This window comes from Chelmon rostratus, chromosome 22 (genome assembly GCF_017976325.1).
Source record: "Chelmon rostratus isolate fCheRos1 chromosome 22, fCheRos1.pri, whole genome shotgun sequence".
Taxonomy (NCBI): Eukaryota; Metazoa; Chordata; class Actinopteri; order Chaetodontiformes; family Chaetodontidae; genus Chelmon; species Chelmon rostratus.
The window spans coordinates 17,016,006-17,041,348 of record NC_055679.1 but is presented as its reverse complement, the minus strand read 5'-3'; the positions used below and the strand labels follow the sequence as shown (position 1 = coordinate 17,041,348).

The 25,343-nt window shown below is 41.2% G+C and overlaps 2 protein-coding genes across 3 annotated transcripts; one reads left to right on the top strand and one right to left on the bottom strand.

Moving 5' to 3' along the window:
* The first annotated feature begins 1,345 nt into the window (after positions 1 to 1,345).
* On the top strand, positions 1,346 to 8,185 carry LOC121625616 (bile acid-CoA:amino acid N-acyltransferase-like). 2 transcript variants are annotated; one of them, XM_041963768.1, is made up of 11 exons: positions 1,346 to 1,511; positions 1,756 to 1,961; positions 2,153 to 2,252; positions 2,670 to 2,860; positions 2,949 to 3,112; positions 3,787 to 3,906; positions 4,039 to 4,121; positions 4,208 to 4,301; positions 5,049 to 5,129; positions 5,982 to 6,123; positions 6,962 to 8,185. In XM_041963768.1, the coding sequence occupies exons 2-11, from the start codon at positions 1,769 to 1,771 to the stop codon at positions 7,084 to 7,086; spliced, it is 1,293 nt and encodes a 430-aa protein (XP_041819702.1). In that variant the 5' UTR covers positions 1,346 to 1,511; positions 1,756 to 1,768; the 3' UTR covers positions 7,087 to 8,185. The 2 variants fall into 2 exon arrangements, with proteins under 2 accessions (XP_041819702.1, XP_041819703.1); XM_041963769.1 differs by having other exon boundaries at positions 1,347 to 1,448.
* Positions 8,186 to 8,965: 780 nt separating this feature from the next.
* On the bottom strand, positions 8,966 to 19,446 carry c22h12orf56 (chromosome 22 C12orf56 homolog). The gene is made up of 14 exons (XM_041964303.1): positions 19,107 to 19,446; positions 16,674 to 16,869; positions 16,108 to 16,123; positions 13,923 to 14,121; positions 12,922 to 13,077; positions 12,434 to 12,522; positions 12,181 to 12,325; positions 11,559 to 11,653; positions 10,605 to 10,694; positions 10,397 to 10,497; positions 10,260 to 10,348; positions 9,883 to 9,960; positions 9,430 to 9,611; positions 8,966 to 9,352 (listed from the first exon to the last, which is right to left on the bottom strand). The coding sequence occupies exons 1-14, from the start codon at positions 19,356 to 19,358 to the stop codon at positions 9,247 to 9,249; spliced, it is 1,794 nt and encodes a 597-aa protein (XP_041820237.1). The 5' UTR covers positions 19,359 to 19,446; the 3' UTR covers positions 8,966 to 9,246.
* Between the last annotated feature and the right edge of the window lie 5,897 nt (positions 19,447 to 25,343).

The window sequence follows — 25,343 nt, the reverse complement described above, 5'->3', positions numbered from 1 at the left end:
AAAGTACCTTATGTCTCTAAGTAAGTACAACATAAGGTGCAGTCCGCTAAAGAACTGCTTAAGGAAAGTGTGCATAAAGGGTCCACCAGAGAGCTATAAGTATTTGGATTTCTCGGATCCCTCCTGGACGCGTCAGGATCGTGCCTCCACCTTTGTGAGTCCTTTGGTGAAACTATTTTCTGATGTTCTTTTAATTCTTTAACGACTTGTGCAAACTATTATTTGTATGGAAATAGAAGTATGCCAATTTAAACAGGCAACAGTGGGAGTGGGAATAAGGCTCGTGCATTTGAACAGAATGATTTCTGAAACAACCTGTTGGTCTACATGACATCATAAAAGTGAAAAGCAAAATTGATTTTGATGTAAAAAGTGTGTTTTGCCCCAGTAGCTGTGGAAAAAAAGAACAGTGCAAGATGCCTTCAGATTAAAAACAAAAATAAATGGTGTTACCACTATTGCACAGAAGAATAAAATATACAAAACAGTAAATGATATGTATTATCTCACAAAATGTAAAAGGAAATATGTAATAATGCACAAAAACTATCAATATGAGCGTAATTTGTCAAATAACATCAACACAGTCTTATGTTGTGGTGCTGGAGTTGAATGATCTGACAGCTGATGGAATGAAGGACCTGCGGTAGCGTTCCTTCGTACAGGGTGGATGCAACAGTCTGTCACCAAATGAGCTGCTAAGGGCTCCCACTGTGTCATGCAGGGGGTGGGAGGGGTTGTCCGTGATCGATGTCAGCTTGACTAACATCCTCCTCTCACTTACAGCCTCAGTGGTGTTCAGAGGGCAGTCGAGGACAGAGCCAGCTCTCCTGATCATCTTATGAAGTCTCTTTCTGTCCCTCTCAGAGCTTCCGCCATATAATCACAAATTGGGCCACAATAACAACATGATACTCCGTACGGTGATGTTGCAAGACAGAATATGAAATTCCAAATATTTATGACACTCACAATACACACTGCTGATTTCTCCCGGAAAGGCAAAATTCCGAGTCCGTCCGATGCTGCTTTTTACGCTGTTTCCGGTGCAAAAAACGCATCAGTTGGACTTTGAATCTCAGCACTGTGCGAGTGACGCAGAAGCAAAAACATCGGATTTGGTACCTGGACTAAAAGAAACCGACTCGCTTTACAGTTTGTGAATGTTGAGTTGAGTTGAGTTGAGTTTTAACAGGATTGTTTTGAGCGGGTTTTTTTTGTTTACAACTTACCCTCATCTCTGAAAGCTGACGTAGAGAGAGGATTTTACACTGATCGGACGTGAACGCAACGGAACGTGAAAGGACCCGTTTTTTTTTACTTTGGTAAGTCATTATCGCTGTGTTTCGGCTGTGGCAGCGTTACCGAGACAGTGCTTACTGTTCATGTCTCCTCGTCGAGATAAAATGCAAAGCCTGAGGTGAAGTTTCAGTCAACCTAACGTTGGGGTCAGTGCACTTTGCTATACAACAGCTGCAAGTATCTCAAGTATTTGGCTATACCTGGCTCAGGTAGGTACTACAGAGAACGCTCCAGAAACCAGCTTAAATCATTAAATCATACTGATTCAATTTTGTTTCACTCTATATGTTTCCTCCTCTGAGTGGCTCTATGCCCTCCCAGTTTGAGGTCCACTGGTTTAATGGTTGGCAATCATCAATCATTCAGCCACGTTTAAAAGCTGAGGACATTCCTCTTCCTTGTTTCCACCTCGATGAACTTGTACCTCATGCATGTGTTTACATCTCTCCACAGACGAATAACGACCATGTCCCAGACCGCTCCTCCGATCCTCTCTGTCGTCCCCTCTCGGGCTCTGGTCGACGAGGAGTTCAAGGTGGTGGTGGAGAACCTGCCTCCAGGATCACCTGTCACACTTCACTCCCTCCACCACTCCGAGGATAAGAACTACTGGGAGGCCTACGGGCACTACATCAGCGATCACAGAGGAATGGTGTCTGGTGGGTGGGCTTCCTGTGTGTCACACTCTCCTCAATCAGAGGATGCCCGAGATACTGTGAGCAGTGAGGACAAGCTCAACACAAAACTACCACATGAGCTTGCTGTCTGTCCTCGACTTTACAGCCAATTTGCTTGTTGGACGTGCTCTTCATTTTGTTTCCCTGATGTTGACGTTTTACTGCTTTTGTAGTTGCAGAGGATTTGAGTTTAGGGGGCACGTACACAGGGAAAGAAGCCATGGGTCTGTTGTGGAGTATGCGCACTGTCCCAGGCAGCCGCGAAGGCCTCAGGTAATACAGAGCTGCAGATGATAATATCACAACTTATTTACCTCTGTAGTCATTAATGGTCTTATTACACACAGCTGTGCACAAGATTCTCTGTCCTCGCAGTGGATCTCTTAATTCTTTCTTGTTGACAACCCTCGTCAGAAAATAGGGAAAAACACCTTTTACAACCTCCTGAAGCTGATTGGGCTCACATGGTTAATTACATACATAAACTAGGTGGGTTTTGTTCAATTGACGTGCAGGAAAACTTGACCCATTACACAAATTGACATCTGCAGCTTCAAAAAAAATCAAATGCTCTGTAGAGAGTCGTTGGTTCGGTTAGTTTAAAATATCCAAGCGCTTATTAATCGGTTAACTACAGCAGACGCTACAGTTTGTCACTTGGTGAAGTTTGGCCTTTTCTTTACTGGTCAGGTTAAGGAAGAGGGACGTCTGCAGCCCCATGGTGGTCAACATCTCAGTGCACGATGGTCACATAGCCGAGGGCTTCAGGGAGCAGCCTCCTCTGACCTCGGTGCTCGTAGAGAGGTGGTACATTTCTCCAGGAGTCCAGAGGATCGATATCAGAGAGAAAGGACTGCAAGGGACCCTCTTTATACCTCCAGGTGCAAGATTTTTAAGATATTCACTGACACTCTTTGGTTTGATTTTGGCATGATTAATGATCGGTATCTTTAAAATCTGTTGCCTCAGGTCCAGGACCCTTCCCTGGGCTGCTGGATATCTGGGGGGGCAGTGGAGGGCTGTCTGAGTATCGTTCTTCCTTGCTGGCGTCTCATGGTTTTGCTTCTTTGACGCTGAAGTACTTATCCCCTGATGGGCAGGACTTAACAGGTCTAGAGTTCAGCTATTTTGAGGTTTGTGTTATTTTATTATCCCAGTTTCTGCATTCTGTGTGAAGGACATCAGGTGCTTTATCTTATCTTATCTTGTCTTAAAACACTGTTTGTGGGCACAGACTCTTTTACTGTGTTTACTTTACGGCTTCCCTTTGCTTGCTGCGTTGCCACTGTTTGCCTACTGCTATTATGTCACTTTGTTAAGTCTGGATATTTTTTCAGGCAAAAATACTACAGTTAGTATTTTGATAAATGATATAATTCCTTCTGGAAAACAACTTTTGGTCTCAGAGATTGAATTTAACATTTGTTGCTGCAACATTAGCTTGTCTGGAGGTCAACTTATAGTTCAAGTTTTTAATGGACGACAACATCGGATAACTTCACGGATCACATCTCGCTGTGAGTGACATTGTTTGTGGACCTTGATCGTACTGCAGCCTCCTGTCCCCACAGTTTCAAGTTCAAAGTACAAGTACAAGAGCCCAAACTTGGCGTACTCTGTATAGAGAGAGGCCTATGGTCCCTCTGAAAAGCGATGGAAGACAAATTTTCAAATAGCTGGTACAACAACAACCTTACAAAGACGGATTTTTGGATTAATAGAACTTGCAGACGCACCTGTTTTTACCGTTTTTTACCGCACCGTTTTTATTCTTTGTTTTTATTTCCCGTCATCTACTTCTGCACAGACGGCCTTTAACATCCTCAGGGACCACCCTCAAGTGATCCCAGACAGAATCGGAATTTTTGGTCTTTCCCTTGGCTCGATTTTGACCATATTTTTCGCAGCTGAGAGCACCGTTATCAAGGCAAGTATCAAATGCATATACATCTTGGGGTTGCTTTTTCTTTAGCTGTGAATATGAGCATCTCTGATAGCACACCCGGAGACCCGCATAGAGACCTGGTGTCTGAGGGTGTGTCATTGTGTTGTATTCCAGCCTTTTTGTTGTGTCTGCATCAGCGGGGTCCACCTTTCTCCACCTGGAAACAGCATCAAAGGATTGGGTCAAGGGTTGGTCAGGTAGGTATTCTCTTCTGTCAATACCATTAATATCTTACACAAAGTTTCACGGTTGGACTGATGTGAACAGTTACTTGTGATGGCAGGCATCCTGAAAAGATCCGTATGGATGAGAACAACCATCTTATATGGCGAGACATGGCTCAAGTACTTCTACAAGATCCCTCAAACGAAGTGGATGTAAGTACATGTTGCACTAATGACACACAAGGATGAGACTATATATTGGTTTGCTGTTATTAGGGATAAAATGTGCTTTAAATGGTGACTTGTTTGTTGTGGAATTGATCCATAAGTATCAGGAGCAGACAGAGGTTCTGCTGAGCTGCAACTCTGATTCTCAGGACGTTGTAGAAAACGTACCTGTTTACCTGTGGAATGTTCCAAACAGGTATTTTTGGAGCGTTCCACATCTTTCCCAGTCTTTTGTTGCTCCTGTCCCAACTCGTTTGAAACGTGTTGCTGCATCAGATTCAGAATAAGCAGATATTTACAAAAATCAATGAAGCTGATGAGATCAAACATTAAATATATTGTCTATGTGCTGTTCTCATTCGAGTAGATGTGAGTATGAAATTACTGCTTGTTGGGCTAATAAAGGGATGTTTGATAATTGTTCAAAACAAGTTTAACATTAGAAGATGTATTCATCTTTGTGTCTGAGGCTGCAGATTTATGGTGCTGTGTCTTATTGGTTGATTTGTTGTTATCATGCTTCACTGTAATTGGCTCAGCTGTTTCAGAACCATGAACCCAGTGATATGACTGGCTGAGAGGGTATTAATTAAACACCACACCTTTCCGTCTGTTCTCCACTACTTGCTCTTGTTCTTTTCTGCCGCACCTACACGAATCAAGCATGTTGTTCTGCTTGTGTGATTAAAATCAGGCCTTAAAGAAAAAACACTTGCATTGTTTCTCTGTGAGGTGGGGAAAATAAACTGTCCCATGCTGCTGGTCAACGGCCATGATGATCAGAACTTGCCCGCAGTGGAGAGTGCTGAAAAGGTGAGTACACACACAAATAATCGCACTGTAACATTGTTTTGATTATCTGTGAATTTGCTGATTACTGATAAATGTGATGTTATGTGATAAATGCCCTGAGCTGAAGGTGAAGTATTCAGAATTCATTCAAAACTCAAACATATACTTTATACTGCAGCGTCTTGATACAACTGTGGGTTGCACCCTTAAGCTAACCTCTGTCACCAGTCATCATTTGTATGCAAATATTCATATTGGTGTAGGTCTATCGTCTCTGTCAGACTCCCTCTGTGGGTTTTTTTTTTTAAGAGGCTCTGTTTGAGCTTTGTTCGACCTGCGTATGGTTGGTATGTGGGGGTTTTTTTCTTGTTGAAAATTAATAAAAAGTGAATTACATTTACAATCATATATGGCAAAGAAAATCAGCAAATACTCACAATTTGAAACCAATGAGTATTTGGCATTTTTTGCCTGAAAAAATGGTTTCAACAACTAATATGTTGTCAACATAGATGCCGGTTAATTGTCTGATGAACAAATCGATAAAGTATATATAAATATAAATACTGGCAATCGATAGTAAGTGTAATCAATAGCCCTTATCAGCATTTGAAGAGAAGTGAAGGAACCTTTATTCATACCTTAAATTGAAGTCATGCTCATTTCCAGATGTGATTAAATGCCCGTTTCCTTCTGGCCATGATCCAGCTAATTAGCAGTTTTGGCTGAGTTTGAGCTTGTGGGGCTGATAAATTTAAAATCTCATGTCAAATCTAATAACTCAGTTACCCTTGTACAAAGAAATATGGTGTCCACCCATCACCAGAGGCATAAACTCAGTTTCTGCTGTTCCTACTCGACCTTTGACCTCAGATTGCCCAGAAGATGAATGCAGCAGGGAAGGGCCACCTGCTGACCCGACTGGAGTACCCCGGTACTGGACATCTGATAGAGCCGCCTTTCTCACCCCACTTCAGGGCTACTAATTTAACAATAGATCTAAAAAAAACCAGAGGTGAGTTGTGCTCATTCAGGGTCACACAGGCTTTGTTTTCTATTTATTTTGTCGGCACTTAAAATTGGTTATGACACAGGATTTGGGGAAAAGTAACATTAATGTACCGCTTCTGTCCAGCCACCAGAGTGTGGATGTAAAAGAGCCATAAACCCTATCAGGATTTACTTGCTTAGCTTATCAACCTCCACAGTTTCTTGCACTATAATCAGAATTGCATGATTGGAAGAATTGAAAACACTTTATCGTATAAGAGATCAGAGGAGTGGCAGCTCATCCTTAGCTTTTAGTGGTCCGGGACCAGTTTTGTTGGCATGCGGCTCAGAATGCAACCGAAACATGAGGATTTAATGGATATTTATTAGAGTAAATTGGTCTCTCGGAGTAGAAGCTTGTGGCTTTTACTCTCTGGTAAAACAGTAAAACTGCACTAACTTTAGTGGATTGTAAACCTTAATTTTAATAGAATTTGATGACTATATGATGAGGTGAAAAAGGCAAAGAAAGTAATGGTTGCAGCATTTTTTTAAATTAGAGAACTATTACAAAGGCAGTAAAACAAACAGTAAAATATGAGTAGCATCATAGTTTGAGTGATGTGTTGAAATAATGTATATTTTTGTTTCTTGGTAGAATAGTCAACTCTGACAGGTCACTATTTGTGAAGAACATTAAGTGGAGCTCCACCAGTAATAATTAAGAGTAAAAAAATCCCTGATATATCGTCTGATATGAATTTCTTATCTGTTCAGATCCTCCAGCTGTGTTCATTTTGTTTTATGGTCGTAACAGACTGTGTCGCTGAAGTGTCTCTGATTTGTAACACTGTGTGTTTCAGCAATACTGCTGTGGGGAGGACAAACCAAACCCCACTCAGACGCTCAGGAAGACTCCTGGAGGAAGATCTTAGCGTTTCTACATCATCACCTGTACTCCAGCTGGACTCCCAAAGCCAGGATGTGAATGATTACATCCGTAGAAATATCCCAGGAGTCACTGCTGGAGAACAGATTGTTGTGAGATAATTTTGTGTAATCTACCACATGGTGTACTGGGTCCTGATTGCATTGACCCGGAGTTTCATTGTTTTGTGTCATTGTTCAGTTTTTAGTTTGAATATCTGCAAGCTTCAGCTTTGAAGGTGTTGCTACATGTAACAGCAATATTAATGCAAGATCATGTCAGAAAACTGTGGATGCTGAAATCGTTTACAGCAAGTGCAGAAAAATGCCAAAAGAACAAAGAACAGATTGTGCTTGGGTTGATTAAATTAGCTTATTATACAATAAGCCTAGGAGAGCAGTATTGGTAGTTTAGCGAAAGCTAGCATTGAATGTCTGACCATATTATAGTTTGTATAGTTCTTTGATTTGTTGTGTTGAATTTAATGTTCAGACATTTGGCTTCCTTTGTTATCTGAAAAAGGGCCTTTTGTAGAAGTATTGTTTTGGTATTGGAACCAAAATTATCATCGTATTGTATGTACAGACAAAATGTCAAACTATACGCAGCCTTACTCAGAAGATTAGCTGCTAATGGTAGCTAACTTTTAAACCACCATTTTTCTGTTTTCTTACAAAAACAGATAATTAATTCACTGTAACAGTTTAAGGATGAATACAGCTATAGTTTTGTTAGCTAGCACAGCTGGCTAACTGACCGCAAAGGCTGTCAGAACAGTGACGTTTTAGATATCCTGACCTGCTAGCAACACATGCTAGCGACACAGACCTGCAAGTTGTACTTCAGATGTAGCTTATCCGAGTTGTTCCCAACACATGAGACGGGGGCGTTGATTCAGAGCTGAGGTAATGACAGGTGTTACTTAAAGAAAAGTATTGTTTAAGCTCTTTGTAGCTGCTGTTGTTCTGTTGCCAGTGTGCAAAGAGTGGATGTTGTGATTAAGATTCATATTCTTCAGAATTGATGGACCAGATACTGACTGTGTTTTCTAGCCTGATTATACTCCTAATTAATTATAATGAACTAACATGTATGAGTGCAGCTTTTCAGTTTACAAGCAGAAACATTTTATGAAATTAACTGCAAATAAAATGGAAATTAAAAGCTCATTGTTGACCAGTTTTTCTCTGTCAACAACCGTGTTGACCATCCAGACCGCCTGGTGTTCTGATGTAGAGCAAACACCAAACTGGACCAAAGTGATCAATAATGGCCTACTAGCAAACTCAAGTATTTGTACCTGCCATGTACATATTAAAAGCCCATTTTATGTTGGAATCACTGTGGAGAATCTTAACATTACAAAAGCTGGATATGCAGTATTAATACCAGCCATACTTACTGGTATATTGTGCCTTTGTTAAATATACAGTACACACACCTGGCAACTTACATGAAAGCAGAATAACTGTTTTAACTTAAAATCTACAGTAATCAGAATATTAACTGCAAATCTGTTAGCATGTTAACAATAAGTGGTAATAAGGTGCAACAGCTCTGCTCATTTTTAATTTCAGGATGGTGACAACCATTTTACTTGGTCTTTGTCAGGAAACAATACACAACAAACTAAATGCAGAACAAAACTTAGGAACAAGATAGTCAAGACGTGCAGCTTTAGCTATGCTAAGTAATGCACACAAAACACAGCTGAGCTTAGGTTAGGCTGAGACTGACAAAGTGCAGCTTTGATCAAAGGTTGTCTGTCAACATAGAGCCAAGTGTTAAAACGGCCACAGACAAAGACACACAATTAATTTAGTGACCTTTTCTCTGGCACCACAAGTGATGCTTGGGGGCGTCAGCATGCTAGCATTGTCTTTGTGAACATGTTTGCACGCCGATGTTAGCATTTAGCCTCACAGAGAGCTGCGGGAGAGGGTGTTTTTTGGTCTGGTTTGTCCTCTCTGGGGGCCAACCAGAACCAAAACAAACAAAACAGCAGAAGCTCATTCAACGAAATGTTCATTCAGACATGAGAACTGGTTTTATTCACATGCAGAAGTCCTTCAGTACAAGAACCTGGTACATCAACGCTCATGAAAGCTGGGGGGAAAAAAATCAGTATGCAGCTCAAAGTACAACGGCACTCGGACCTCAGTAAAGGCACATGCCGTCACAGTCCTATTTCCAGGTATGAGCAGGTGTGTTTGTGTGCCATCATCTGAGCAGGGTCAGGATCTGCCCGACCAGCCGTAGAGTGGGCTGGCTGATCGGGTGGTGAGGCGGCAGCTTCTCCTCAGCACACGACAGCTTCACAAAGTACCTGAAGGGAATGAACAACGATCCTTCAAATACTCAACATCTCAACAAGCCTGTCCTGAATCGTGCAGCAGCACAAACCTGAACTCCTCCCTGAAGTGGGCTCGGAGGTGCTGTGCCAGCTGGTTGTTGTACTGCAGGCAGGCCAGCAGGAGGCGACAGCGCTGGAACAGCAGAACAGACTGAGCGGGACTCAGGAACGGCTCCTGCAGGTCTGACAAAACCAGCACCACCTGCTGGGCCTGGTGACCAATGAAGGACGTCTGCAGAGAGACGAGGAGAGCAAAGTGCTGAACTTTGTTTTTAGACATCGAACACTTTAAAGTGCATTCCTTACAGTGCCATCTGCGCTAGTGTCTCTGTGCTGAAGTGAGCTAAACTAGCACTGGTAGGCTGAGGTGGACAAAACAGCAGAGTACAACAAAGAAAGGATTGGTATTTGACCAGGTTTATGTTAGCTCAATGCCTGGATCGGCCCTGTTACTGATCCTCGAGGGGATCTCAACTGAACAGAGTTGCGGTGAGGAAGCTTACCAGGTGAGGATGAGGCTGCAGGACTCGGAGGATCCAGCCAACAGACAGGAAGTTGTCAGCAGGGGAACATCTGCTGGCCTAAAACACAGAAAATTTCAACAAAATGTCACTGGCTGAATCCGGAAGTGTGTTTAAAGGTGTAAAGGTGCATTTTGGATGTTTTCATTCCACTAGTTTAAAGAAGATGTGTTACAGTGTCCAGATATCAACCATTATCTACAGCATGTATATTCAGCAGCACACCCTGCAATTATCCCGCAGAAAAGACCAACACCATTACCATTAACTTGGATTCAGACACTCTGACGATTCACCTGGTGACTAATCATTTATTAGAATCATGTATAATCTTGTATTTATTTTCTGTCATAACTCACGTTGTGGCCTAAAAGCAGCAGCTCGAACAGCAAAGAGCAGGCAGCGTCCAGATACTCAGCCAGTAAGGCCTGATCACAGAGACAGAGAACTGTTACATGAAGAACAGATTTATAACATGATAATATTAATGTGAGACGAGCGCAGCTCACCTCTCGGTCTATTGGAGATCCTTGGTTTTGTGTTTGTAGCTCTGGATCACAAATCAAGGCAAGCAGCATTCTGGAGGCCAGGGCACCTCTGCAGGGAGACAAATAAAGAAAATCACCTTTAAAGGGCAGAAACGAGCTTCATCAGTGAGAGTTTTAAAGGTATTCAGACAGGCAGAAGGCAGGCGGGATGTTTACTTTTTGGCAGAGAGCAGGTTGAGTCTGGCTGGTTCCACCTCCGTCTCTCTGAACATGACGGCGAGCGTCTGGACGACGAGGGTGCTCAGTCTGAACAGAAGGATGGAGCTGCTGTCAACAAGCCATTTTTCCTACAAATCATGCAAACTCTTCCATTACTGCAGGACATTTCTGAAGCATGCTGCAGTGTTTTACATTCCTGTGTCCTGCAGCCAGCCAGAAATCCATTTTATATGACAAATTTAAATGAAAATGCTTTATTTGTGATAATAACTGCAAAATCAAAATTGAACTTCCCATGAAATATTTTTTTTCCTCTTCTTCTGACGTTATTAAAACCCAACATGCCATAAACTGGACTCGGACACTTGATGAAGGTGACACCAAATAAAGCAATATTCCATATAATATGGGTCATGCAACACACTACCTACAGATATCAGGGCAGAAAGCTACAGATTCTCTCTTCACTTGTTGTATTTTACTTGTTTTTTTTGCATTCTACGTTCTCTATTTTTAACAAAACTTTATTACCATTATTCAGTAGTTTTACTTTCATCCTTATTCTATCTTACTTTTATCATTATTAAGTGGGTTTTATTCTCCATCTTTTCTTACGTTCTTTTTTAATCACTGTTTTTACATCCGTTCTTTCTCTTCTATGTGAAGCACTTGGTGCACATGATTTCTTTGTTGCAATGTACTTAGAGCTGCATTTCCTGTATGAAAAGTGCTATACAAATAAAGTTTATTATTATTATTGCTAAATCTGTATTTCACAGACAAGATTCTGGAGGAGTATTACTGCATGAAAAGTACTGTCAGCAGATACAGAGCTCATGAAAATATAACGGTGTTTTAAAGCCGGCTTTCCTCAACAGCCATAAGTGTGTTGTGTAAAAACAGCAATCAGCTTACACGCACACACACATACACACACACACTGGAGCTTACAGTAGCTGATCTGCCGTGTAGACTCCGCTGAGGCTCTGACAGCCGTGGAGAGATTCCTCCAGAGTCTGAACCAGGAAGACACAAACCTCACCGGACTGAAACACACAGAACAAAGCAGAGAAACCACTTTCAGGTCTATCCCGGCTTTGGTCTGCATGTGTGAGGACCAGAGCGAGGAAATTCTGTTTGGTTCTCACTTTTTAAAAAAGCTGATTAATGACAGTGACCACTTGACTTTAAGGTTAAACTTACAATTGAGCTCAATTTCCAACTGTGCTTGTACTTAACTTCCATTTTCTGCTATTTTCTACCTCTCAGAGACATTTATTGTATTTCTACAGGATACACACTATTTACAAGTTACTTAACTGATAAAGATTTAGCTTTTAACCAACTTTCTAATTTATCTGCATTCATATACAGATATCTGTATAAAGAGATTAGCCAAAAAGTTTTGACATAACCAATGACGGGCACATGGAAAAGGAAGTCTCTGCCTGGATATTTATTATTCAGTTATAATGAAGCCCTGAAACACTGGCTGTTAGCCCCCTGAGGCTAAATCACCCTTTGATAGCTGGGTTCTGAGACTGAGGTAAGGGCTGAATAATGAACACCTCACCCTCCAGAAGAGTCTGCGCAGGGCGACGTTACGGTGAGCAGCGGTTCTCAGCTCCTGCAGCAGCAGGTAGAGACTCTCCACGCTGATGCCCTCCTGCAGGAGCTCAGAGCTCAGCTGCGCAAAGAGGTGTGCTGTCCGCTCCCAGCTGCACACACACACACACACACACACACACACACACACACACACACAGCAGGTCATCATTAATGATTCTGCCTCTGTCCTCTACTGTGTTACAACAGAGTTCAGTTACCTGATGGCAGGAAGTCTCTTTCCAGGAGGGGAGTCAGACGAAGCTCTGCACCTGCCTCTGTAGACTGGGTCTAACAACAGAGTGGACCTCTAAACACACACACACACACACACATTTTTTGGAATTGACACGATGAAATGAACCTTATGTTTGGCCAGCTTTGGCCTGGGGGCAGCACTACAACACTAGAGAATCAAATGTACATTAATCCGCCACTGAAAATAGTCCCAAACCCATGCAGATTTCCTCCTGTTTGAGTAACGTTTGCTACGGCGGCCACCTGTTCTTGGACACAGCCTTTTTTTAAAAATGAAGCCATGTATTTGGGAGCGGTTTTTCAAGATTTACATCTTCACGGAGAACCAACGGACTAGGAGCTGAGAGCCACAGACAGGAAGTCAGTAAACGCTGAGAGGCAGCAGCCTTTTCATGGGATTGAACTATGACAGGTATTGGTATTCTTCGTGTGTCTCTTCGTCATCACTCACGATAATGAAACTGTTCCACGAGCTCTGCAGATGCAGGTAAAGTCTGGACGTGTGTGAAACGGCGTAAAGATGCAGCTCGGCCTCCCTCTCCTCTCTGCTGTTCACGCAGGCTCTTCTCAACAGGCGCGACAGAACTGAACCGATCCTCGTCGGCACCTGGAACAAAGAGCATCACATCCACCATCCATGCCAGTCTGTATCCCCAAATAAACCAAATGCACAAAGGGCTTTCAGGAGGGGTAACACTCAAGTTTGAAAAAATAAACATCTTTAAACTCCTCATTACATCAATATTACATAAAGTACATAAAGAGCTTCAGTAAACAAGCCTGATGCACACATTTTGCTTCCCAATGCAATACACAGTCCCACTGTTAAGCCTCACATGATGCAAATCTCATGACACATCTAAAATACAAACTTTTACAACAAATTTTAATAGTTTTTACTTATAATTTGCCTACAATTTTTAATTTAGATTACAGAATTATGTGAAACTGACATAATTTAATAATTTACTGTACTAAAAGTTGGTAATAATAATACTGAATCACTGCTCAGCTGTCGGTTCCTTAAAAGAAGGTGTTCTCTGCCTTAAACAAGAAAAAGCAACTGACATTAAATGCAGCATAGCCCTGTTCTTGTATTTCTACACTGTTATACCACTGGGGTACACTTTCATTAAATGCAACACATCAGCATTTCTTGCCGCTCAAATCTAATCAATGTGAAAAACTTGGAGCAAACATGGGCGTCATGTTGAAATTAAAGCACCTCCCTTTATTTAACGAGTCACGAAAAGCTGTTTGGGAAGCAGGTTAGTTCTCTTTCCAGTCTATCACCTGATAATAAAATGTTAATATTAACATTGCCCTGTCAAATTAAGTAATCTAAGCTGGCTGCCTTTAAGCTACATGCTAAAAGAGATGTGTGTCTTTAAGAAGTTACAGCATTTGATTGATCTGTCTGACGTTCAGGCTGGGAAATAAGATCACACTCACCTGGCCTGGCTCAGGGGTGTTCAGTCTGTGATTGGAGGGTGACAGAGGAGAGGTGGGGGGGCTGGTTGGGGAGTAGGGTGGTGTGGAGGGAGGCCGGGTGGGAGGGTGCGGGATCCTCAGGAGGCCCAGAGCCTCTGGGTTCGGACAGGAGGCAGAACGTGTGGGCTCTGACAGGTGGAGCTCCTCTGCCCCCCTTTCACTGTGAAACAAAATGTCAGCGACAGGTTAGAAAACTGGAGCCCCCTCTCTTCAAAGTGCACGACGTCGCTGCCATGTTCAGATACGAACATTTGGCGTGCTGATTGTACAAAGCTGAACTGAGCGTGCACAGAAGTTTTTCCATCCAACAGCGAACCAGCACAGTAATGATGAAAAGACAAAGATTCAATGACTGAACTGATTCATGTCCCTGAAGATCGATCATTACTTCTTTGAATGTGTGTGTGTATAATGGCGTCCCAGGGGTGAACTACACTTGAGCGGTAACACAGACAAGCATGAGGCAGTGTTTGCATCACACTCATCAGTTTTACAGCAGCGCGGCATGTCTTGTAACCAGGCAACGATTCAGTGTTCAGCGACAGTAAATCTGCCTTCCTCTTCCTCACTTTAAAGGCACGACAAAGAGGAACACAATCCCACCAGACGCGACCAAATGAAAAACAGGACGCCACAGTAGCACACATGCAACTCTCACGCTATCAGTTAAAGCATGTTCACAGAAGCGTGTTCACAGAAAGCACAATCCTCCACTGCAGCGCTGCCGAAATGCAGACGAGGCTTTTTGTCCACCTGCGCTGAGTCATGTCACACCTGCAACTAAATAACAATTAATTTCATTATCGATTAATCATTTGGTCCTTGAAATGTTAAAACATTGTGAGAAAGAGCTGCAGTGATGCATTCAATTTGCTGCTCTTGTCTGACCAACAGTCCAGAACATAAAGATATTTAATTGACTGTTATATGTGTTGAAAAAACAGCAAATCCTCACATTTAAGGGGCTGGAATCAGAGAATATGTGGGATTTCTGCTTGAAAACGTAGGATTAATTGATCATTAAAATAGCTCATTTTCTGTTGATTCATTCATTCATTCATTACATCCATATTTGGTCAAATGTAATGCTGCCTGAAGGGATTTTTCTCCAGTGAATCACACAGGAAGTTTAGATTAATGGATTTTAATGGAAATTCCTACGCAAATGTGAGCTTTCTTTGAAGTTACAGGAGGTAGAATTGAAACTTATTTTGACATTGATCTGTCTGTCTTGAAGACAACTCGTATCTCAAACAGGGAATTTATATTTTACCTTTTAAAAGTTTGGCAAATAACCCGATAACCTGAGGCAGGCTGGTGAACAGGTATTACAGTGACTCTGACTCCCTATTAAAAGGCACAAATAGCAGAGGTACCCTGGAGGTCACTAATCCTGTCTGTAACTCTACCACCTCTTTATTAAATAAGTCATGAGCTACCTGAGAGACCGAAGAGGATCATTACAGAGCCGCAAAGACTGAGGCTGCTTTCACTTAACACAATGCTTCCCAACAGAAAGTGGAAAATGATATTTTACTTGTTGTCAAACATTTGGTCTGTCAGTGAGGACTAAAACACATATATAAACGCTGGTAAAGTTTAACCCTCCACCTTCTTTCTCCCTCTCTCATAGACAACAGCAGCTGTAAAGGTTTTACAGCTCAGAGAGTTTGTCTGTCTCCGTGACTCCCAGACAGAATCTCCACGGCACACTTTGCACAGACTGGAGGGCAAAAATGCAAAATCAGACACATAAAATTACGTCACGCAACAAAATGAGAAACCTCAAGACCAGAAGCCAACATGGAGCCAGCAGCTGTGCTTTCTGTCTGTGCCGCGACGGGGAAGTGATAACACGCTGTGAATAAACTACGAGTGATTAGAGCATCCTGAAACACCTGACAGTAGATACGTGGATTCTGCCGCCTGAACATCGTGACACCTTTTGTCACCTCTTCTATTGTAAATACTGTGAATGGAACCAGACCAGAGCTGCCTTTATACACACAGGAGCAGGATTCAAACGGCCTCTGAAGCCTGCAGGAGGTGTTTTGGTGAAGTAAGAAAGTAAGAGCAACTAAAGCCAGACTCTGCTTGGATATCACCTGACACACCAGAGACGTGTTTGTGTGTGTGTAATACTCACCTGTGTACAGGATATCCTGTTGGGGAAATAAAGACACAGGATGGTTAACGTTACAGTTCGAGGTCTCAGGTCTCTTCACCAGCCACACAGCAACTGCTTTCACTGCAAGTGACATTTCAACTTTTATTAACTGAATCAACTGAGATTAGAGCAGTTTACAGCTCTGATTTGTCAACTGTTCAACTATTCGCAGTTAGGGTGCTTATTAAAAGTTGGGACACTGTGTAAAACATAAATAAAACACAATGTGACAATTCTTTCTGCCATAAACTCAACTAAAAACAGCACAAAGACAATATATTTAATGTTTGACCTCATCATTGATTTTTGTAAATATCTGCTTATTCTGAATTTGATGCAGCATCACGCTTCAAACACGTTGAGACAGGAGCAACAAAAGACTGAGAAAGATGTGGAACGCTCCAAAAACACCTGTTTGGAACATTCCACAGGTAAACAGGTTGATAGTCTTTCTAGTCGTTATTTCTTTTTGTCTTTGCGTTTATATTCAGTTTCCTGACAATCTAAAACAGCCTTTTATTTCCCTCGAAGCAGCTCGTCTTTACCTTCTAGGGTGTGTGTTATTACTGGGCAGTGGCTGGTTCTGCGAGAGGGCTGGACTGCACGAGGAAGTCCCGCCCTGTGGTTTCTCCTCAGCCAATCACGTCCCCTCCTGGCAGGCTTTTCAGTGACATAGGTGATCCGTATGTGCTGGCAGAGCTCCCTGTCCTTCCCACGGAGGAAATCTGGGAGGTCATTGACCTGCAGATGAAACAGAGAAGAAGACAAAAGCTCTGACTTGTTTTATAATGTTTAGTCTGATGGTTGTCTAATATGACTGATGCACAAATTTCCACATTTTTCTAAAGTAAAATAAATGAATGAATGAAAGGGCAATACAAAAACAATGAATTCTATTTTTCTTTACTTTTTATTTCTTTTTTTTTTGTTTTATTTAATGGGTTCACTGTATTTTTTATTCAGTTAAATATCTATTTCCTTTATTTTTTCAGATGCTTTATTTTTTACATTTATTTACATTTTTTATTCATGACAGTATACATTTCTGTATTTCTTTATATATTTATTTTTATACATATTATATTTATTTATATTTATTTATTTCCTCTTATTATTTTTTTTTATTTTTCCATTTATTTAGATATATATAATTTTTGATTTTCATATATTCATCTATTTTCTGTTTTTTCTAAATGTAGCTTTAACTGTGCTTATTTTATTTTTTGACTGCTTCCACTGACTCCTTGTATCAATATAAAAACTTAACACCTGCTGAAGCAGCGAGGGCAACTCAGTGCAACTCAGTCCATAATCTGACGGTTTAATGCAGACAGGATTAACTCTGTGGGGAAGAAGTTAAACCTTTGACCTCAGATCTACGTGACATAACAAGATGATAGATGGTAATTAAAGCCTTCTCCTGCTCCACAGCTTCCTTTTCAGATACCGCATGTTATGTAGGGTTACATCATGTAGAGTTGATCTTGAATCTGTTTTAAATCCCTGCTTATCATTCGGTTATTGGTATAATAGGAGGTAAATGGTCTCCTGATTAGTTTGTGTCTTTACTGGTTGTCACTGAGAGCAAAGCATCGTATACTGACAATTTGTCTGTGATTTAAACACTAGTGGAACAGACATTTAGACTTCCTGTCACTTTAGGTATTTAACAGGCAAAATACAAAATTACTGAAAGGACGGTCAAGTCATTTTGGTAATCAATGGCCCAGATGATTGTAAATACAGATGAAACTGATTAGCCAATTAATCCATTATCTGATCTGCAGAACATTGCAAAAATTTTGTCAATTGATTTCCTGTTTTGTATTGTTTACACTGTCCGATAGACAGGTCATTTAAAGATGTCACCCTGGAACTTCTGACCATTTCTGCAGCCCTAAACAATTCAGCGGCTTTATTTTCATTAGTGGCAGCCCTGAACATACATACTGTATGTCATAATGTACAATGTAAACAGCTGACTACAGGTCAATCACGCTTTATATTCCATTAGTGTGAAGGAAAACACAGAGCATCAGGTGACAGGTAGACCACTTCACGAAAACATGCTGCAAAGATGCCTCAGGGCTCTATGGTGCAGGTGAACTGTCTGTGACAGCTGGATTGAGGCTGGATCACCCGATCAACATGATCATGGAGAGGCTCCCTGTGTCAAAATCTAATCTTAAAATGTTCATTATTTCAGTTTTATGCTTCTTTATGTCAAATATTCACCAAATAATGTGCTCAATCAAATGGCCACACAGAAAATATGGAGCCAGGCATTCCAGCACTGAAAAACTGTGCAGACCGTCAGAGGGAGGAAAGGGTCTATTAACAGGTTAATCAGCCGTGGCTGGAAATTTTAATCATCGGATGCTAATAAGAGACGGAAAAGGTGTGAAGTGAATCCTGTAAGTCAAAGTGACCGATGTGTAATCTAAAGAGTTTAACAGGGGATCAAACAGCAGGGGGCTGTTACGCACACAGTGCAGTGATGTGCAGGCGATTCCATGTGCACAGTCAGAGCTAAACAGCAATTCATCAATTCATCCAATGATTACTTTCTTGATTAAGTCAACAAAATCTCACAACATAGTGAAAAATGCCTTTTGGCAGTTTCCATTTTTCCATTGTTTACAATCAAATAGGACAAAGAGAAGCAGAATATCTGTATAACTGGAAAATGTTTGTTGTTTTCATGTGAACAATGTCTTCAAAAATTAATCAATAATGGAAATAGTTCCTGATAATTAGTTTTTCGCTCACAGAAAAATTGACAGGCAACTATTTTGATTATTGATTCATCTCAAGATGTGGTGATCAACTCACTGGATCTTGAGCTCAAAAATTTCAATGGACGTTTTAAGCTTAATCGAGACTGATTAACTTCTGTCGATCGACTAATCGACGTGTTCCAGCAGCTTTAACTGTGAACTGAAAAGCAGAATCTGACTTTTCTTCTCCTGTAAACTCACCAGCTCGATGTCCCGCACGCGCCTGAAGCTGAAGGCTGCGGTGAGCGTGCGCGGCGGGTACTCGGTCAGGTACACGCGGTCGTCGCTCAGCACCACGTGCATGTACACCTTATTGATGCTCTCCGATATCACGACACAAGGCTCGCACGCTCGGATCCGCTCGTACACCGTCCGCTCCGTGTTCCGCTTCAGGAAGGAGTCCAGCTTGATGTCGCGGCGGGCGAGGAGGGAGCCGGAGCCGGTCCGAGCCATGACGGTACCGGCGGAGGAGTTAGCAACAGGTCGAAGACGTCAACCTCCGCGTTGGCGCGAGGCGGGTGATCCTGCGGCTTCCCATCCGCAACCGGGCAGGTGGTGCTTCTCGTCCCGTCCCGTCCCGCACCCGCACGTACTGAGCAGGTAAGCCGCAGCTGTCTCGCTCCATCAGTGCACACAACTCTCTGATTGGTCCGCGCACTGAGGAGGAACGCTGCTGATTGGCTGTCAGATAATGGGTTGTGTCATAATCTGACAGCATCTGTGAGAAGAGTTTCAGAGCAACTTCAAATCACTATATAAGGATTTCAGGACGCGGTCAGAGCCAGGACCTGATCCTGAGATAATGCGCACAAGTCCAAGAAAATGTGGACCAGCCACAAAAAATGTTTCTAATTTTAATTTATTTGTGTGAGGGAGACTTCTTCACACTGTCAGGTAAAAAATAAGGAGGTAAAGCGCCTATTTTTATGCTTTATTTTGTTGGCAAAATAATGTAGTCAGATTTATAGAGCAACGTGCAGGAGGATTTCTTACTAAATTTACGTTCAGGTTAAATTACAGTTTCATTTGTTTCACAAAACATGAAGGCAGTAATGCAGAGGATAAGGCGTTATGAGCAATGCCCAGAGTCCAAAAGCACCTGAGTCAACCAGTTTAATACTCAGTCCATCCAAACTGCCCAGAATAAAAACTGGTTGACTGGCCTAAAAATAATCAAATTCAAATGTATTAAGTATTAAATATACTACAATCGACCTCTGGGGTTGCTTAATCATGAACACAGTGACAAAAAAGTCATCTTTTCTGTGTGTTTCATCAAACATGATTGATTTCATAAGTAGTAGTTCCGGAAATCAGTAAAACATCAACAGCGTTGTGCTCAGTCCTGAAATTCAATGTGAAGTCCTAGAAATGTTGCAGAATTTAGATTTGGAATGCATGCACATGTGTGAGAACGTGTAGATGCAATTGTTTTGATAATACAAAAGTATTTTTGGTTGAATTAATTCTATAAGAACAGTGTTGTTGCAGCTTCTGGAGAATACCACTAGAGGGCGGTAGTCTCTAGATTACTTATATACCCTTTAAGTTACTGGTAAGAAGGTTTCAATTAACTTCTGAGCTTCTCTCATACATTAGACACCAGTCCACTTTAATGGTGTATGTTATTAAAAAAAAGCATTTTTATGTGTATTACTGCTGAATGATTAAATGAATAAATCATAATGTTACTATGATACATTTCAAGTAGATGCAAACCTGAAAAAATGTTGAAAATGTGATGTATCCTTCATCCTCCTTCTCTGCCTCATCATCCTCTGTGTGACCCTTCTGACACACACACACACACACACACACACACACACAGAGACAGATACACACACAGACACAGAGGCGGTGGCCGCAGCTTTGAAGGGGGGCTTTGTAAATGGGTGCAGAGATGAACACTGAGTTGTTTTGGACACCAAAATACACACACACACACACACACACACACACACACCATGAGGGAGATGAAGGCAGTGTTGTTTTCCACAGGGACACTCAGTCTTTTATGCAGCTCAGTAAGAAGACTGAGACACTATAGACACACAAACGAGGCTCCAACTCATCTGAGTTTGTGGACTGAGGTTGCTGTTATTGTTAATATATTAAAATTAGATGTGGCAGCGATCACTTCAGTGTGTCGGGTCAGGACACTGTTTTTGAGGATCAGGTGAGAGTGTGTCAGGTGTACTGTTGAGGCTGTTTATCAGTCTCCAAGAGGGGTGTGTGGTTCTGAAACAACAGCATACAACAGCACAGACTGATTAGTAATAGAAACTGTTGTCCCCGCTTCTGTAGGCCTCCTCCTCAGCCTGGCCAAGCTGAGAGTCTAGCCTTGAACCATGGTTTACTGCCGTTGTATTTACAGAAGGTTTTAGTTGAAGACTGATGTCATAGTTTCAGTGAGTTCAGCCAGATCTGTTACAGCACCCTAAAAAACACTCAAATCCAATGCGTCCAATCCAAACTTAACTGAGTGATAACAGTGTACAAACACAGAATATTTGTGAAATGGAAGTCAAGGGCCTCCACAATTTAGCTGGCTGAGGTGGCAAATATGGACTCAACTCCAATCACAGAATCAGGCTGCAGAGGAGAGATATTTGGTCCACAGCTGTTTTATTACTTAGCTGCTGCACATTGTGTGTAGCCTACAGTTTATCTGTGTGGATGTAAGCAGTGTTTGTGTTTGTGATATTATTATTCCCTCTGAGCAGTTATCAAAGAGCAGTGCCTGCAGGGGGCGTGGACAGGCTTTCCAACAACTTGTCTTTGGGAAGTGGAAGTAGGCCTTCAACGTAGCAGAAATGGAAATACTAAATTACAAATAAATTGCACTCAAGTACAGTACTCGAGTAAATAGATATTTTCCACCAATGACAGAGACCCTAATAGGATGTAATAGGATATATTTATTCTGTAATATTTTGAGTACTTTTTCCAATAGATGCATTAGAAATTTATTGTATCAAAGCAATACAAACACATGAAAGATTGCGTAAAGTACTCAAACTCTATGGCTGGTTAAGAAGAGTACAGTATTGTTAGACTTTACTATTGATATGAAAAAGCATATTTAGACACACAGTATATGAGGCTGTCATACACTGTATTTGACTTCAGATGCTTGCTGCAGTGGTCGGTTGTTTTCCTGATCAGCTGTGTTGCACTGTACTCCTGCATCATCAGCATCAGCATCTTCATCGTCAGTGTGTGTTTGTGTGCAGCTGCAAACAACAGTCGTGGGCTGACTGGTCACACTGTCCTCTTTGTTCTGCAGAAGAAGAAAAACAGTCACATTTCTACCAGAGAGAGAGAGAGAATATAGCACACACACACATGCGCACACACACACACACACACACTGGTTATGGTTATGGCATTTTGAAGGCTGGTAATGAGGTTTAAAGTTCAAACTCTAAAATGTGACCATGCTTATCGTGCCAAAATCATGATTTTGGTGTTTTTCCCATAATGGACTTCTTGTCAAGCTGGAGAAGCCTCTGAAACTATAACCTCTTTTCTGATACATATTCAGCCTTAACTAAACGGTGTTTTTTCCTCCTTTGAACAATTTTTCTACTATTTGCTCTTTTTATGTGCACACACAGGCATCAGCCTTGTAATTCTTTTTGGAGGAATTGTATGAGCAATGGGTGTGTTTTATCAACCTTCTTATGACTGAGAGTATATCTCATTCAGACTTTTTTATGCATGATTTCTTGATTTGTGTATTTTATTTTTATTGTTGCATAATGCTAAACACTGACCTCATCCCACATGGTAAACATGCATCCCAACCTAAACCTGAACCTGTTTTTAAAGATGCTTTTCATTAATGCTGGAACACATAATTACTTTGAAATACATAATAGCTATGCAATAGCCTACAGCTATTTTTCATTGTCATGACTTGCATGTAATTTATAGTTTCTTTCCTTCTTCTGCCTCTTTCTTTCACAATAGCCCACAATTTAGACATTTTTCTTAATCAAAGGATGTGTTCTTAGCTGTAAGAAGGACAAAAGAAGCAAAGATGAGCAAGAAAGACAGAAATCTCTCTATTTCTGTCTCTTTTTCTGTGGGTGTTGAGCAGTTGATCTTCTCTGTTTCCTCCCAGCAGCTCAGGCGCGCGGACACACAGAGCAGCATCTGTTGAGCGCGCGCTCTGTCCGTCCGGCTCCAGCCAGCCGACAACTGACGGAACTTCTCGAACCGAACCGAGCCCACCGCGACACGCTCGAGCGCCTAAAAACTGACAAACGGCGAGAGATATCCAGATATTCGACAGTTTAATAACCGGCCAACACCGTCAAAAGACACAGCAGGGATGACGGCTCTAAGCAGCTGGGAGTTGTGCGTCAAGTACGCCCTCTTCATCTTTAATTTCGTCTTTTGGGTAAGTTAAAAAATTCCAAGTAATTTTTTTATTGGTAATTATTAGAATCCAGTGAAAGGGTTAGCTAACGTTAGCTAATTCTTGTCTTTGTTGAGTTTTTTATTATTGCATTTTTTTTTTTTACAAAATACTAACAAATGAATCATGGTAGTCAATGATTATGTGATGTTCTGTGGGTTTATGTTTTAAAAAACGTCGAGACTGGTACTGCGCATGTGTGGTCAGTGCAGCGGTTAGGTTTGATTTCGCCCCCTGAACGTTATTCGGTAAGTAACCGTTAGCATGTCAGTTTTTATTTTGGCTAACGTTAACTTTAAAATTCAACAATTCGACATACAAATAACCATTTATGTCTTACGTTGAACCCCACCTAAACATTTTATAATTACTGGTGCCTGTCACGATTTGTGACCAACGGCGACAAACTTATTTGTTATTGGGTCTAAATTCGACGTTTTTCTGAAATTAGTGCAATTTCATCTTTTTAATCCATGCCGAAATGAAGAGCAATCTGCTCTTTATTGTTGAATATAGGCTCTTTTTCGCCTGGTGGCCTTAAGCATTTGCCTTAAGCAAAGAAACGTTAAATGTATATATTTCCGCACCGAGTTTGGTGCTTGCGACCTATCAGCAGGTTTTTTGAAGATAAACTCAAAAGTATATCTGCACTTTAACTAAGATAAACTGGACATACTGACTCAGCATATGTCTTTATATTAGCAGTTTCTATCTGTGTTTGATCAGGAGACACAGTCCATCTCAACAAAGGGTGTTTTGTTTGTTTTTTGGACCCTTTACCTGCTCTACACAAAGCGTCTCCTTCTTCACTGTTTGTTCTCAGCATATGTGACCTAGAAGGTTAAGTTTCCACATTCTACACTTGTGAATTGCATGCGATTGGTGCCAAACAAGTAGTGGTGTCACAAATCATGCTTGCAGGTGCACACCTTAAACTGACATTTAAGGTGAGCACAGACAAAAGAGTGAAGCTCAAACATCCAACTGAAGTAACAAAAGGAAAAACACATTACAAACAGACAAAATAAACAAATGAGGAAACCAGCTTCACCACTTTAACCACACATTCCAGCTTCTAGAGAAGTAAAGCCAATCTGTCAACACTTTGACGCACAGTAAGCACAAGCAAATACAGAAATGCTGCAAGTTCTACACGACAGAAGATTTCCATGGGACTGTAAAGACTGATGTTGGAAAATGAACTAACAATGTTTGACATTTTAACATTTTGATTGTGTGATCCTGTTATTATTGGAGATTATGGCTATGCAGTATTTGACTAAACAGCCCATCCATTCATCATTAAGTTGACAGTGATAATGCCAACTGAAAGAGGAAAGAGATTTAGCGGTTTTCTTCTTATTGTTGTTCTACATTATGGATGGCAAACTTTTAGAAAATGATCTGAATTTGGACTCAACCATTTTTTACTTGTAAAAATTGTTTTCATAAAAAGAGACAGAATACTGCACCAAACATGAAATAGACAGCTAATTTTAAGATTTACTTGGTGACAGGATTTGAAATGTCCACAGAATCCAACATTTCACTAATCTCTGATTTTAGGTCACAGCCAAATGAACCTGTCCTGGGTCTGGAGTGAAAGCTAGTTTATTAAGTGGTCTGTGCCTTTTATAGATAAATAAAAAATGTGTTTATGTACAGTCCCTCAGACACATGATTCAATTTTTCTTAAACATTTTTGGGTTTACAGTAGTTTAGGAAAATGCTGGTAAATTCCAGCAGGGGGCGCAATTGAGGCCAATCTGTCATAAAAAGACAGGTAAGTTGTGCAATCAGTGCTTCTTTATTCTGTTTTCCTTTTCTGGTGGCTGGTAGTGTTGTTCGTTAGCACTTTCTAGTTTTTCCTTTTCCTTAAAGCCCCTGTCCTTCTCTTTTGTCTCGAGCTCTCCCTCCTCCTCTTGTATTCGTTTTGCGTCTTCTTCCCTCCAACAACCTCCTCTCACTTTTCTCTTTATCTGCTGATTATAAAAAAGACTATGACAAAAAGATCC